Source organism: Drosophila biarmipes, chromosome 2R (assembly GCF_025231255.1).
Source record: "Drosophila biarmipes strain raj3 chromosome 2R, RU_DBia_V1.1, whole genome shotgun sequence".
Taxonomy (NCBI): domain Eukaryota; kingdom Metazoa; phylum Arthropoda; class Insecta; order Diptera; family Drosophilidae; genus Drosophila; species Drosophila biarmipes.
This window is the reverse complement of record NC_066615.1, coordinates 12,512,388-12,527,091: the sequence shown is the minus strand read 5'-3', so window position 1 is coordinate 12,527,091 and position 14,704 is coordinate 12,512,388. Positions and strand designations below refer to the sequence as shown.

Below are 14,704 nucleotides of genomic sequence, written 5' to 3'. Positions count from 1 at the left end.
TTCCCGTAACTCCTGGAGCGCCGGCCCTTTCTCCAGCCAGAAACCCTAAATCGGCCGCATTTTTCACTCAACATTTTTGTTTTTTTCTTACTCGTTTTTAGCCCTCGTTTATGCGCAAAAGTGCGTGTAATTCAATTTTTCATGCGCCGAGTGACAGGGTATGTGGGCGGGGGGAGGGGCTGCTACCTTTTGGGCCGAAATTAAGACAAAGGCAAAAATGCGCTAAAGGCATATTTGGCACGCAATTTTCCACGGCCTGTCCTTATTGATGGGCCATCCCTTTTTTGTAGTTATCAAATGCCGTTATCGTTATCAATTTTTAATGCGTTTTAAACCCTTTTTGTGGGCCTTTCGGAGGGCATCGATTGTATTATACATGGGTTGAAAGTGATGCAACATTGTAATTAGGGACTTATCCTAGCGAGCGCGGGGCGGGCGACGACGCCGTCCCTGCTGTCCAGAACTGCGAGCCTGGGCGGGTGTCTGGGCGGCGGCAAAGGCAGTGGAGCCACCGGAGACGGCAGCTTGTGGTGGCTGTGCACTTACCACGCCGGATCCGCTGGCATTGCGCACCGCACGGCCGCTGGCCGCATGGGCAAGGTGCAGCACTCGTCCGCTCGGCAGGACGAACTCGCTTGGCAGATGGAGCTCCGATCCCTGGGAGGCTCCCTGGGCTGTTGCTTGGGCGGATGCCTGGGAGGTTCCTTGGGCCGCTGCGACTCCTTCAAATATGCTACGTTCGATGGCCACCTCGAGCTCCAGATCCTCCAGCTGAAGGCTGTCAGAGGTGGAGGCATGCTGATGTCCTGGCTGCGAAGCCCGTTGCCCCCTCTGCTGGGCTTGCTGAGCTGCCTGGTGTTGGCCTTGTGCCGCTGCTTGAGATTGAGTGGAGTGGTTCACCTGGGTAACTGACTGAATCAGTGAGTGGCTCTGGCTCCCTCTGGGTCCCACCATTTCCCCGTCCGTCTCCACGACGAAAGGAGGATTTAAGCGCTCTGCCACCATTTCACCTAGCTCGCCGTAATCCTCATCCTCCAGCGCCAGATCCGCCTCGAAGCCACCGCAGTCATCGTAGTTAATGCTCCGCGAGAATTCCACAAAGTTGTACAGCTTAGAGGACAATTCCCTGGCCATCGCTGAAGTACTGGCTCCACCCTCTGGGAAATGCCTGTACATAGTGTTGCACTCGTACGATATTATGTCATCGTACGGGGATCGGGCAAAGTTCATCAGCTCATGGATGAATTGATGGGTCTTGACGCCAAAATAGTTGACCACCGCCGAGCCGAACTCCAAGCTTTTAATGCTAACACGAGTCAGCAGACTCAAGATGACCTCGTATACTAGAAAAACATCAGTTTTGTTGGATTTCAAGAGCACCGAGGCATCACGGTTGACCCAATTCATGATCCTATGGATCTCGAATGAATTGCGGCTGAGAAAGAAGAGGGAAACTGCTTATAGGGAAAGTCAATTTGAGACCAAACTCACCGAAAGTATTGGGGCGACCATTCGCGAAAGTCGGGCTTGATGGAGTCTGGAAGGGAATACAGCGAGTTGGCATAGACGTACACTCTCCACTTGACCATGTACCGGGGCATCATTTTTCGTTGGATGTTTCTCGATCGACTTTACTTAGATTCTTGAAATCGAAACTTTAGCTGCATGAATTCTCTGGAACTGTCAATCGCAAAATTGATTCAATTGTTTCTGTGGCCGCTGTTGCAAAGGTTTTCCCCAAGTAATTCGATACTATTTACTTTCCAGCAGCTTTACGAATAAAGTTTCACTTAAACAATTCGCAAAACTAGAAATTGTAGGCCGCCAACGTCAAACTTTTGTGCATGTGACACCTAGGGATGTCTGCACGATGAAATTGTAAAATAAGGGCACTTACATATGATCAGACCTAAGGCTTTTTACACGGTGCGATAAGGCACGTTCACAAGCAGCCATATGAAGATTGTTTAAAAGAAAACATATGAAATCTCCTGTAAGAAAAAAGAATACATTTGTAAGGCCAAATCTGTCCAATTTGTTAATAAAATGAATTTCTTATAAAAGAGACACTTTCCGAGTCTTTCGAAATCAAGTTTTTTGTTTGTTTAAGTGTTAAGGTCAGAGGTGTCCACTTTTTGTTTTACCCAAAATGCAGCCCTGCAGTAACATCACTGATTTACTTTAAAATCAAATTCTAAAGTAGATTTTTAGTCAAATAATTTATAAGTCAACAATTGTTGAACTTTAACGCGATTTGGAGGCTCGTTCTGGAAAATCACCCAAATGTAACACCCAACATTATTTAAAAACATTAGGAACCAAATGTTTTACATATAATCTTTACATTTATTATGTATTTGATTTGTGTTATGTGTTTTTTATTCTTTGTATGCTGAGTACTCTAGAATTCATAACTGGCCACGCCCATTCATGCAAAAAACATTAACACTCTCGCCATATATTGATCAGAGTAAGATCTATGATTTATAAGCTAAGAACAGCAAAGTTAGATGCCATAGTTTATAGTTAGTATATGTAGGCTGTGGTTAACTTAAATAAATACATTTACAACCGATGTGGGGATAGGAAGGGGACGATCTAGGGTCATCGAAGGGATTTTTGGGGGTGGGCTACATATATCCGAGAACACTTTATCAATGTTTCAGTTGATAGTTGTGTAAACATAACTATATATAATTTTATCAAGATGTTGGTTTCTGAATATGTACAACTTAAAATGGCAATCCTAGGCCTAAAATACATCTAGTTTGAGCTTAAGCTTACTGGTTTTAGTTACTTACTTAGCAAGTTACACGTATTATTACTTTATTGGGTTCAGGGGCTTAGGAATCGGAACAAGACAAGACGGAAACCAATTTAACATTCCTTTAAATTAAGAACTTAAATCAAAACCAAAGTCAGTGGCTTATGCTAGAAACGCCAGCAGCTCCCGATCCACACCCTCGCCATCATCGTTGTTGTCACTATCGTCCTCATCCTCTTCTTCCTCCTCCTCAGCCTTTCCCTCTTCCTGTTCATCTTCACCGTCTTCCTCATCGTCTTCGTCCTCTTCATCTTGTTCTTCAGTGGCAGTGGCTGTATCCTCGGCGATTCCCACCTCAGCTTCTCCAACCACGTCGATCGCAGCCTCCAGGGAAAAGCCATTCCGTTCATTGCTGGCATCCGGATCCTCGTCTGCCCCACAATATAAACCCAGATTTGCGTCATCCCCCGCCAGTGTTCGTGAGCTGCCGCGGAGAGTATTGCGCAGCGAACCGAGGGAAATCTCTGCCGAATTAGAATGCTCGTTGAAGAGGCTCTCCCTCGGCTGCGCCAGCGTGGATAGTTCTATTAGGGAGTTTGCTATGTCGTGCTCCACCACTTCCTTATATCCTGCGGCTCTCCAGCCAAACGAACTAATCGATGAGGCCGTTGAGGTGCTGGCCAAACTGGCACTCTGGCTTGACTGATTGCTGTTACTGCAACTCCGTCGCCGCTTTGGTGCACTGCATCCCGGTTGGGTATCCTCTGTTGCTGCTCGAGCCATCTCGGTATTGTGAGTCAACTCGCGCTGCTGTTTCCTCGTGCTGTCGTCGGACGTATGGTGATCCAGTTTCAGTGGTTTTGTATCCTCCAGCGGGGCCTCCGCTTTGAGTGTGGCCCGCAAAGCACTAAGGTGCAGGTTTTCAGTGCTATCATCATCAGAATCATCACTGCTAGTTTTGTTGTTGTTGGGGTTGGGTTGACCTATGGAAAATGTTCAGATTAGTTTTTATGATACACTATTTAAAAGCAGAGCCCTCGTTATACATTTATGGTCAATAAAGAGAGTTTGTCTGGCTTGGAAAGATCTAGGATTAAGCAAATAACATTTGCTTCAAGACAAATAGGTTTCCGAAATCAATTTAATAATTATCTGTATTTCAAGGAGTGTGCCCTTCAAAGATAAGGCTGAAGTTAATTGTTGTGAAATAATATAGTGAGTGTATAATGTACTTGGCAATCAAATGAAGACAGACATGCCAAAAACTAGTCGCTATATTTTGTGCTTAGATTCATCTTCAGCGGAAACCCTCTGTCCACGTAGTGGCGATAAGAAACGTCTATTTTCCCATGCCTCTTACCGGATGTATCGCTGCTATCGCCAGCTGATTCGTCATCAGACGAACTGGGGCTGGTACTACTGCTCTGCAGCAGCTGCTCCAGCTGTTGGGTCAATTGCTGCTTTACATCCTTCACCTGGCGCTTTCGTTTGCGGGATGTTGCTTTTTGATTTGTGGTTTTCCTAGTGCGTTTTTTATTCGCTGGTTTACGTGGCTTTTTCTTGGCTGGCTCCACATTTGATGTACTGCTGGCACTGCTGTCGTCATCGCTGCTGCTGCTGAAGTGGAAGGAGGAGCTGCTGCAGCTGCTGTTGCTGCTGCCACTGGCAGTGGAACTACGGGCACGGACGGAGGACCGCTGGCGCGATCTCTTCGATCGCGTTGAACGCACTGTGCGCAACTCATCAAGGCGACGCGCTTCCGCCACCACAAGCTTCCAGTTTTTGCCTCTGTTAGCCGCTGCACTCGTGCTGGGACCCATGAACAAGGCCTGATCTCGGGAAGACTGATCCACTGGCGATTGTGTCGCCTGGTCGCCGAGACCTGCAGCCGGCGGAGCCTCGTTCTGCTCATTCACGAACACCACATCTGAGTCACTATTCGAGTCCAGGCTCACCTGCTCGGGTGTGCGCAGGTGCGGCGGTTTCAGCTCCAACACAAAGACGCACTCATCTTCGTCGCCCGAGCTGCTGCTGCTCTGCAGTTCGATGTGGGCACTTACTGGGAGGGTGGCGCCAGCGTGTCTCCTGCTAGGATTGCTGCCATCATTGATGGCCGCCACTTCGGCATTTGCAGCTGCGTCGCCATCGTCGATCTCTATGACCTCCGCCTCCTCGCTGGCAACAGCCGCTGGACGCCTCATGCTTAGGTTAATAGCCACCGTTTGTGAGCCAACGTTGGATGTGGTTGTTCGGCGTATAGAGATGCCCGGCAGCTCACTGCCATCGCTGGCCATTGTCACGCTGAAGGAATGTGTGGCACCGGGGTTTGTCACAATCACACTGGTCGACGGACGTCCGCTGGGAGGGCTCCAGTCGTTGGAGAACTCCGCATTGACGGCATCGCCATCGCTGTCACCAACCTCGAGGTGTAGATCATCGCCGTTCGAGGACTGGGTCTCCACCATGTCCAGCAGATCCACCTCCACCTCCTCGGCCACGCGAGCCGAGTATTGGACCACATGGTCGTAGCCGATCATGTCGAAGGGGGAGCGGGCAAAGTTGAAAAGCTCGTGGATAAAGTGGCTGGTGCGCTCGCCCAGATACGGCGACAGCCGGCGACGGAATGTGGGACCCAGTATATTGGTCATGGGCAGGATATCGTTCATCAGCTGCATCACAGTGCTCACGCTATGTGCGGCATTTCTCAGCAAGCACACAATGTCGCGATGGATCCAAGGCATCAGGCGATGCATCTGGGCGGGATTGTTTCTACAATGGGGAATTAAAAACGCGGTTTAGCCCAGGCTATGCAGTGAGGGGTCTATCACAACGCACCTGTAGAAGCGGGCACTCCACTCGCGGAAATGTCCTGTCAAGCTATCGCTGACGGGCAGGGCATACAGCTTTCTGTCGTACACGTAGCGCCGCCAGAGCTGGCTGAGCGAGCCCGAAGTGGCCGCATCCTGGTCGTGCCGGTAGTAGTTCATCAGCTCCACTCGGTAGGGCTCGAAGCGGCTGTACGAGTGCCTGCCGGCAGCCACCTCTGCCGCTGGCAGGATCTCTTCTCCCGCAGCCCCTGCTGCCAGTCCGGCCTCTATGTCGTTGGTCATGACGGCCTGGTTCTGCACCAGAGGCATGTACCTGGGACGCCGCACTATATGGAAGCGCAAGGAGGGGTGATCTGGCGGAACGGGCGAAGAGCTCTGCACCGGATAGCGATCGTAGTCGTCCAGGGTGCGTACATTGTGTATGATGGTCTTGAAGGGCTGCTTGCACAGCGGGCACTCGGGTTTGATCTGTCGTGAAAGGTAATAGCGTTAGAGGATTGCTCAGTGGTGACTTAGCCTACAGACTACTCACCTTGCTCCACTCGCACAGGCACTTGAAGCAGAACTGGTGCATGCACGAGTCGGTGAAGCACTTCCTCTTGCAGCGGGACAAGCAGATGGCGCAGTTGGGCGGCGGCGAGGAGCGCTCCGCCGCGGTGTTCTCCTCCGCGGCAGAGGCACTGGTGCCCGGCTCACTGTTTGGATTTGCTTGATTTTCCGGGCCTGCGGCAGCGGGCTCCTCGGCCTCGTTGTCCCCGGACTCGCTGCCGCTCTCGGTGAGATCGGCGAACTTCATGGCCGCAGCCGGAAGGGTATGGGGTCCTGCATTGGATCCCTCGGACCCCGGCTCCACGATCACCGAGGCGCCCACTTCCTCCGCCCCCGCATCGGGCACATCGCCGGCACGGCCGCCCGGGTTCTCCTCCGCCATCCCGGCGACTATATAGCGGCTATATAGACTGCGAAATCGGCCGGAAAATGGGCGAGAACTCCGCTCGGAGTTTTGTGTCTACTCTGGCCTCCTCTCTCTCTGTTCCTCTCGCCCTCTCTCACTCGCTCTCGCTGGCACGCTACCCTATCATCTGGTTCGCAGTTCGGGTCTCATGCGTCGTTTTCCAGGGGCCTTTCACGGGCCAGGCGCCACATTATCCGTACTCCCGTCCGGTCTGGTTGGTGCTCAAGGGTCTGACGCTGATTGTAGCACTGTTTTCAGAACGGAAATCGCACTATAAGTCGCTTATTATGGTGTCTGAAAATGCAGGAAACTCGATTTTTTGTGCACTATGATGTGACCGTTCGCCGCGTACCGGAAAATACGAGAAACCACAGGGACCGACTTCTTTTTAAATACTGTCAAATGTAACTAGGTACGAAAATTTAGGTACGTATGTTTTTTTAATATTATGTTTCAAAATTAGCGCTGCGCCGATTCTCGATTTATGTTTTGCGTACAACTGTTGATAACATATATAGATGAATGGAAAACTCTTGTGAACTCATGGACTATTAACTATCCTTTTAATGGAACAAACATGTAGAAAACTTATTCAAACTTCGGTTTCAAAAATTTATGTAATATACTTCTGGAAAGTTCTATTCAATCTTTTTGGGGTCTGGGAAATAACGGGTTTGGAAGTGACTTTTGGTTGAAATATTACTATTGTGGAGGAGGTTTCGTTTATAATTTTAAGTTATAGTCGGAAATCGCACGAGATTTATAAGCACTGCTGAATGTTGGTGGTCAAATATCAGAGCGCTGGGTACTTCTTTTGAACCAACCGATAATAGTCCTTCAATATTTTGGTATTTTATTTCAGAGTGGTGGGCTGCACCGCTTGGGTTATCGATAGTTCCTCGCTCGTTGGCTGCCTGTGGCGTCGGTTTCAATTTGCTTGTTTTCAATTGCTGGCTTAAACTCGGGCCCAAAATGAATCGCCGCAACAAGCGCACATCCTATTTCCAATACGAAGTGTACCTGGACTTCATGGAGGACAATCCCCTGATGTCGGCCAACAAATTGGGACGCACTCAGGATGGCAAAAAGTGGAAAGAGCTGAGCGATGAGCTAAACAAGTGCCCAGTTGGTCCGACCTTAGCGCCCGAGGAATGGCGCAAGGTAATATGCTTTATATACATATATCCCACATTCAACGCCAATGCATCATGTTTCTAGCGCCTCAACGACTGGAAGAACAGCACACGGGCCAAGTTCCGACGCAGCCTTACTTCGGATGATAAGAGCAATATGCTGACTCCGCTGGAAAACAGGGCTCTGCAGATCTTCTCCACCGAGTCGACGTATCTAGAGCTGCCAGCTCCTCCGGGCGTAAAGGAGTTGGTGGAGGAACATATAGACCAGGAGGAGCAAGGGGAGGAGGAGCCAGAGGACATGGAGGAGGAGGAAGTAGAGTACCAGGAGGTGGTAGCACCCCAAGAGCAGGCCACCCGGGCGGTTATCAATGGTCACAGGTCCGGCAAACAGTTACGGCTGCAAGACACCGGCGAGATCATCTACCAAGGTGCGTTCTGGCCAAGATAAGGTAGTGGATTCCTCTAACTCTAGCCTATGTTTTTGTACATTTTAGTAGCGAACCTCGCGCCATCTGCACAATCTCCTCCGAAAGTACCTGCCCCTGCCACAGCCTGCGGCAAGAAAATCGAGCAGCAGCTGAAGCGCATATCGGATATTCAGGAGGCATCTTTGCATTTCAAGATAGCCTGCTTCAAGTACAACAATCCCGGATTCGACTACGACCCGTAGTTAGATCGCTCTGATAAGCGTGTACATTGTAGTATTTAAGCCTCGAGGGACCTGCTAATGTCAAGAAGCCTTCAACGACTAGTACAGATAGATAATTTTCAACACTGCAGATGTACATATATAAAAAGTCACTAACGCTGTGGTTCTAGGCATATCGCACATGTTTTGTTTCAAGTATATGTACATAAGCTACTTCAGTAAAGAGAGCTGTTATATAAGATTTGGAAATTACATTTTACTTGTTTTCCTTGGACGGAAATTGCGATGTTTTTATGTAAATTGAAATGTCTTTTGTTCCTTATTTTAAAAGAGAATAAAAAGTATATGTATTCTCATGAAGAAATAAATATAAAATAAATGTAATAACCTACCTTAAATCCTATAAGGAATAGAAAATAGATTTATTTTGACGCTGACTGTTTCTTTGGCTACATCTAGCTAGAACTATCGCAAGGAGTCCCCGCCAGCTGCGCATCACTGGCTGCCGAATGCAACGCTGCGCTCGAGGGGTAGCAAGCACTAGAAAATCCCAAACGCCTGCAATTGTTTGTGAACACTTCGCATCGTTTGGTGGCGTCGATTTGCATTTTGTGGCTTTTGCCAGGGATTTAAGCGAGAAAAGCAAGTGCAAGCCACGCAGCGAGCATACCGGATGCACGGCAAGATGGACCGCCGCAAGAAACGCACCTCCTCGGAGCAGTACCAGATGTACATCGACATGATGGAGAGCGACCCCATTTTCGCCACCGGACGGGTGCCGCGCGATTACGACCTGAACTATCTGACCAAAAAGTGGAAGGAGCTCTCCGACCGGCTGAACAAGTGCAGCTCCGGGCCCACACTCACGCCGGAGGAGTGGCGCAAGGTGCGTAATCGGATATGTGCTCTCCTCCCTTAATCCCAAATCTTTTCTCCCGAAAACAGCGCCTGAACGACTGGAAGAACACCACTCGCTGCAAGTACAGACGCAGCCTGCTGTCCACGGAAAAGGACATCTCGATGACGTCCGTGGAGACGCGTGCCCTGGATCTCTTCGGCAAGGTGCCCACCACCACCGGCGAAACGCTGCTGAACCTTAAGTCCGAGAAGGACGAGCCCGACGACGAACTGGAAGACCTGGGCCAGCGCACTTCGGTGGCGTTTCAAAAGGAACTGCAGGCCGCCGTCGAGGAGGCCATCAACGACGAGGTGGAGGAGGAGGAGATGGTGGAGGAGCACGTCGATCACGACGACATGCTGGAGGAGAACCTGGCGGAGGCCGGTATCTCGACGTCAACCACGGCTGTCAACACGGGCGGCGGCACCTATCGCACCATTGTCGTGGACAACACAGCCTACGAGCACGTGGAGGAGGAACCTCAGGCGGTGCAGCCGCATGCCGTGGAGTACGTCACAGCCCGCCGGCCTGCCGCCGCTGTCATCAATCCAGGAACGGCCTCTTCCGGCAATAAGTTGATCAACGGCGAGCTGCCCGTCAAGCGCATGCGCACGCAGCCCCGGGAGCAAATCATCTACGAAGGTAAGTGTTCCACTCAAATTGTGGGGAAATCTTTGGCAGGAAACTAATCTACTCCATCCCACATTGTTTGTATTTCTATAAAACCAAACCATTATATTGAGCTAGCAAGTTGTAACATCAACATTGATTTTAGTAAAAATTAATTTAGTAACTTTTATAGTCACCTTTTTATGCTTTTGTCTAAAAAGTAGTTTTTTCGTACCCTTTCAGTTAAAAATGCGCCGCGCTGCATTACAAACATGCAGGCGGTGCCGCCGCTGCACAGTACAAAGCCGGAGCGGGAACCCAGCTCGCTGACCAACGCGCTGAGCAGCGGCGATGCCCAGCAGATCGCCCACCAGCTGAAGCGATTGGCCGACATCAACTACGAGACACTGCAGTTTGAGATTGCGCGCTTCAAGTTCAACAACCCCGGCTTCCAGTACGATCCGCCGTCCTTATAGTGCACCAAGCAGCAGGGCGAGATCGGCGGGTTTAAGCAATCAGCAAAAGCTCCCGCGCCAGCAGCAGCAACGGCGACAGGATCAGCATTAGCAAAAGCAATTGATCGAGCAATGCCGGCTCGAATTGTATAGGTCTTACACATGATCTTCGGCATTAGATCGTTTTCTAGCTCTCCCGATCCGGCGCTCTGGCGGAAAACAAAATCGTAACTTATGGTAGCCAGATTAGATTAAAATTGACTTAGATTTCTATTGTGTAAACAAATATTTTCAATTTTTCACGCACCTAAACTACGATATCCATACGAATAAGCCTAACATTTTAATACCTAAAGTGAATAAAATTGGACAAGTAATTTTAACGAGTTGTATGTAAATGTAAAGAATAAAGTTTACCAATGATAAATATGCGCGGCGCAGACGTGCTCCACCTTTTGCCTGTTGTTGCACTTTTGGGTTTATTTATGACGCCGGAGCCAGGAATCGAAGCCAACACGAAAAGTCCATTAATCAAAGGTTGGGAGATGGCGTCGACAACGCATACAGTGTGCCTGGGTTTTGGCAGGGGCTCGGCTCTGGGTTTGTGTTTGGGTTTGGGTCATTTCAACCTGACCGCCGACTAGTGGGCGCACTTTGTAACTGTCAGCAGCGCCTGGAGGCTCCGATGCGAAAGAAATCACTTGTGGCTGTTATGGTGTTCTGATGCCGCTGATGCAACAAGTGCCGATCCAAAGTCCTCTGCCGCTCCTCCTCCGCTCGGATAACTGCAATGGGCAATAGATCATTGCAGGCCGTGCGCTGCGAATCATAAATTACCGGCGACCAAGAGGTGGAGGACGGAGATGGGGACCTACATGGGACGACGCATGGCGTTCCGTTAGGAATCGTTGCCAGCTCTATGATAACTTCACAACACGTCGTATGCTTAATATGTTCTTTTCAAAAACGTACACTGTAAAATGATTATCTAAGTTAATTTTTTTCAGATGTTTTTAAGATAATTTCTTATTATTTTTTGTAAGTTTTAAAGTAAGCTATGCTTTTAATGGGTGTTTAAATTATTGTTCAATGTAAATGTATGTGTGTAGGTACGAACTTGTAAAAAAATTTTAAATAAAAACTTTAATTTTTATTTTTGGCACCGTCTTTGTGGTAAGCAGTTTGTTAAATATATTACAGACAAGAAACAAAGTAAAATATTTTTAATGACCATTGCTTATCGTAGATTTTTCCCAGTGTTTCCCCTCCCAATACGACATCGCCTGTGTGGGTGCCGCTCGCTCTTTGATGAAAAGCCCGCTGGCAAAGCTGATTAACCCAGCCTGCACACACACTTCGGCGGGAAATGAGTGTCTGGGACCCAGATGTCTTCTTCTCACATGGCCATGAAATGGAGGCTCCACCTGGGACTGGGGCTGGGACCAACTTTGAGGAGCTGATGGCTCGTCGCTCAGAGTGCATGCCCAGTCCATTAAACAGTTCGTGTTGCACTCGTTTCGCTTTGGCATCCACGGCTATATGGGTCCATGGATTTGGGACTGGGTATGGCCATGGGTAGGGGTTGAGGGTCTAGGCCTGGGATCGGGTTTGCGTTTGGGCTAGGGCACACATGACAGCCAGCGTGCAGAATCGACCCCATGGGCGGATGGCGTAAAAATGAAGCAAAAGAAACGCCACAACATAAAATCCAAAAATGTGAGATGCTGAGTTTCGCGTCTAAAATACCTTTCAACACTTAATCTAAAGGGATTTTAGCTTTGATGCAACACTCCAATTTTAATCATAAAAGTATTTATTTGTTTATATAAAGGGAGCTTAAAGTTAAAACTTTAGGCTAACTAAATATGAGCTCCAGCAGCTAGGAATCATAAAAGTAAGATTTCATAAATGCAACACACGTACAATTCCAATAAATATAAAGTCTAAAGATTACATCAATATCAATATCAATATCAATAATTATCTTTAAATATCAAAGTCCTTAAATTGTGAAGTTCTATCTGAACTTTTAAGGCCCCTTATCCACTTGAAAAACTCAAGTATACCCTGTAAGGGATAAAAAAGAGACATTCGTGGCTTAAAATCTCATCGCCATGCTGCTTCATGTATATTAATGAACGAATTCGCTTCGTTCTGTATTTGAAATGACTAGCTCAAAAATAGGAAAACAATTCTAAAGGCCTGAATTTGGGATTTTTAAACAAAATAAAGGCGGAAAAAAGGTACAAGAATTGTATACATTTTTTAACTATTTTGCACAACAGTTTGTACCATTGACCGACCTTTACACTCTCCTTCCTCTAATCCACAGGATCGATTCATAAGATCTGCACTTTGATAAACAGATGAAATAATGTAAAATATTATATATATTTTATATATAAATAAATCTATTAATATTTTTTTTCATGTTAAACTACAAAAAATTGTATGTCTTTTTCTTATAGATAGTTTAAGTTAAAACTTAACCGGCGACACCTCTTTTATTGTTGCAGCCTGCGTTACAGCCCAAGAGCACGGTCGAGGCACACATGTATGTTGGGAACCTCCGGCTGGAATCTTGCAACCTTTTAACCATTATTCTGGCGCAAAGTGCAAAGCGTTTTTATGCCGGCGATTATTACGCTTGATCCTCAAGCACCGAAGGGTCAATTGATGTTTGTGATGACGCTGAATTGTGTTGTTGTTGCTCGTGGTACCCACAGCAACAGCAACAGCAACAGCCACGGCCAGCAACATGCAACATGCAACAGGCAACAGCGTTGTGGTCGCTTGCCCGCCATTCGCCTTGGAATTTTAAGCATAGGCGAGTATCCCCCATTTCTTTTGTTTTATACATACACTTTTCCAGCCCGCTGTTGCTGTTGCCGCCGAAAATTGCATTTCTTGGCTGGCAGCGATAAAGCGTCAGCAGCAATACTCGTATGGCAGCCAGAGCCAGTTGATATATCACTAGGCAGCGATAATGCCCCTCAGCTAAATCAGGCCATCATCAAAGCCGGCTTGCGATATAGAAATTATTTATAGGCCAGCGAGGCAAAACTGAAGGCGGTGAGCAATCGTAAATCTAAAGATCCTTTTCTTAAAAGCTTAATTCCGAACAATTATTATGGACTCGGCCAGCTGGATCTCTTCCTCATATCAAATTTGATGGGTACCGGGCATCGGGCACTGGGCACCGGGCATCGGGCATCGGGCATCGGGCATCGGGCATCGGGCACCGGGTCCATGTTGCTGCTGTCCAGCGTGTAATTATATTAGCATGATCTATGCCATTACGCGCACACACATCGATACGCGGCAATTAGTGCTGCGGACGAACAAGTACAACTATCGGCCGAAACAATATGGCCAGCGGGCGTTTATGGCCAACGACAGGCCATTATTGACGCCACTCGATGGACTGGCCATCATCGATTGCTGCGGTGGCTGCATGTTGCTCCTGCAGCTCCTGCTGCCGCTGCCGCTGCATGCAAATTGTCGGCGGCCCGAGCGTTTGGCAAAAGTCAAAGGGGGACGGATTGGCCAAACTAAGCTGGAAAAAATATTTAGCGCTGAAAGGACGCCCTCTCAGCCGAAAGTCATAAACACGCACTAATTGCAGCCGTGATTTGTTGCACACACACAGCGCATTAAAGGCCTTCGCAGGAGCAACACAAATACGGCGGCAGCAACATCGACTCAAATCGAAGCCTAATTGCCCATAAATGGCAGTTTTCGTTGGCGACATCAAAACGTGGAGCTTTCAGCAGCACACACACACAAAGTTGCAACTGCCCACTGCCCACTGCGATTTATCAACAAAATTTAACAACCGAACGGCGAGTTAGGACATTAAAAATGATGTAGTTGCCGCTGTTGGCATGATGTTGCTACTGCAACGGCCCTGCAATTAGGCGCCACTCCTGGCGGGGTGGTCCGCCATGTCGCCAGTGTGGCGATCGAATCGATCGATCCCCTCGATATACAAATCGATTGCTTGATCTCTCACTTGCAGCAGCAGCAGCCGCAGCAGCAGCAGCAACTCCTAGAATCACCGGCAGCAACATGAAATGTTGCTCGCGTGGTCAGCGCCAATTACTTAGAGCATATCAATTATATTACGGCAATGCATTGTAAAATAAATGCCCAGAATGATAGCCTGGCTGCTGCTGCTGCTGCCGCTGGTTGTAATTGAACTGCGCGTATTGCGAAATTATTATTTTGTGCATTTGCAATTGCAAGTGCCGGCTGCCTGGCATTCTGTCGAGAGCCCCAGCCGTCCATCCTGCGTGTCTGTTCATATGTTTTCATTACTTTTGCCCATTATGCGTGTACGTGACGCACAATTTCAAATTGCCACGGGGAGGGGCAGGGGGCCCAAAGGGGGAGGGCTTATAAGCCGGATAC

General features: G+C 48.4%; 4 protein-coding genes across 5 annotated transcripts; 2 read left to right on the top strand and 2 right to left on the bottom strand.

Annotated features, from left to right (window-relative positions):
* Nucleotides 1-303: 303 nt before the first annotated feature.
* On the bottom strand, nt 304-1,819 carry LOC108029988 (E3 ubiquitin-protein ligase Topors). Its single transcript, XM_017102498.2, has 2 exons — nt 1,492-1,819; nt 304-1,435 (listed from the first exon to the last, which is right to left on the bottom strand). The coding sequence occupies exons 1-2, from the start codon at nt 1,602-1,604 to the stop codon at nt 418-420; spliced, it is 1,131 nt and encodes a 376-aa protein (XP_016957987.1). The 5' UTR covers nt 1,605-1,819; the 3' UTR covers nt 304-417.
* A 623-nt stretch (nt 1,820-2,442) lies between these two features.
* LOC108030257 (E3 ubiquitin-protein ligase Topors) lies at nt 2,443-7,215 on the bottom strand. Of its 2 annotated transcripts, XM_050887459.1 has the most exons (5): nt 6,900-7,215; nt 6,125-6,841; nt 5,600-6,060; nt 4,125-5,533; nt 2,443-3,747 (listed from the first exon to the last, which is right to left on the bottom strand). In XM_050887459.1, the coding sequence occupies exons 2-5, from the start codon at nt 6,521-6,523 to the stop codon at nt 2,927-2,929; spliced, it is 3,090 nt and encodes a 1,029-aa protein (XP_050743416.1). In that variant the 5' UTR covers nt 6,524-6,841; nt 6,900-7,215; the 3' UTR covers nt 2,443-2,926. The 2 variants fall into 2 exon arrangements, with proteins under 2 accessions (XP_050743416.1, XP_016958566.1); XM_017103077.3 differs by having other exon boundaries at nt 6,125-7,215.
* Nucleotides 7,216-7,431: 216 nt separating this feature from the next.
* Nucleotides 7,432-8,584, top strand: LOC108029916 (uncharacterized). The gene is made up of 3 exons (XM_017102409.3): nt 7,432-7,708; nt 7,766-8,111; nt 8,178-8,584. Exons 1-3 carry the CDS (start codon nt 7,520-7,522, stop codon nt 8,351-8,353), a joined length of 711 nt encoding a protein of 236 aa, XP_016957898.1. The 5' UTR covers nt 7,432-7,519; the 3' UTR covers nt 8,354-8,584.
* Nucleotides 8,585-8,882: 298 nt separating this feature from the next.
* Nucleotides 8,883-10,750, top strand: LOC108030434 (uncharacterized). Its single transcript, XM_017103320.3, has 3 exons — nt 8,883-9,218; nt 9,278-9,872; nt 10,083-10,750. The coding sequence occupies exons 1-3, from the start codon at nt 9,006-9,008 to the stop codon at nt 10,313-10,315; spliced, it is 1,041 nt and encodes a 346-aa protein (XP_016958809.1). The 5' UTR covers nt 8,883-9,005; the 3' UTR covers nt 10,316-10,750.
* Nucleotides 10,751-14,704: the final 3,954 nt, after the last annotated feature.

Coding starts and splice junctions, on each gene's coding strand:
- LOC108029988 (XM_017102498.2), bottom strand. CDS start 1,604: ATGATGCCCCGGTACATGGTCAAGTGGAGAGTGTACGTCTATGCCAAC. Junction 1,436..1,491: donor TGGTCGCCCCAATACTTTCG/GTGAGTTTGGTC, acceptor CTTCTTTCTCAG/CCGCAATTCATTCGAGATCC.
- LOC108030257 (XM_017103077.3), bottom strand. CDS start 6,523: ATGGCGGAGGAGAACCCGGGCGGCCGTGCCGGCGATGTGCCCGATGCG. Junction 6,061..6,124: donor GCCTGTGCGAGTGGAGCAAG/GTGAGTAGTCTG, acceptor CTTTCACGACAG/ATCAAACCCGAGTGCCCGCT. Junction 5,534..5,599: donor TGGAGTGCCCGCTTCTACAG/GTGCGTTGTGAT, acceptor TCCCCATTGTAG/AAACAATCCCGCCCAGATGC.
- LOC108029916 (XM_017102409.3), top strand. CDS start 7,520: ATGAATCGCCGCAACAAGCGCACATCCTATTTCCAATACGAAGTGTAC. Junction 7,709..7,765: donor CGCCCGAGGAATGGCGCAAG/GTAATATGCTTT, acceptor TCATGTTTCTAG/CGCCTCAACGACTGGAAGAA. Junction 8,112..8,177: donor CGGCGAGATCATCTACCAAG/GTGCGTTCTGGC, acceptor TGTACATTTTAG/TAGCGAACCTCGCGCCATCT.
- LOC108030434 (XM_017103320.3), top strand. CDS start 9,006: ATGCACGGCAAGATGGACCGCCGCAAGAAACGCACCTCCTCGGAGCAG. Junction 9,219..9,277: donor CGCCGGAGGAGTGGCGCAAG/GTGCGTAATCGG, acceptor TCCCGAAAACAG/CGCCTGAACGACTGGAAGAA. Junction 9,873..10,082: donor GGAGCAAATCATCTACGAAG/GTAAGTGTTCCA, acceptor GTACCCTTTCAG/TTAAAAATGCGCCGCGCTGC.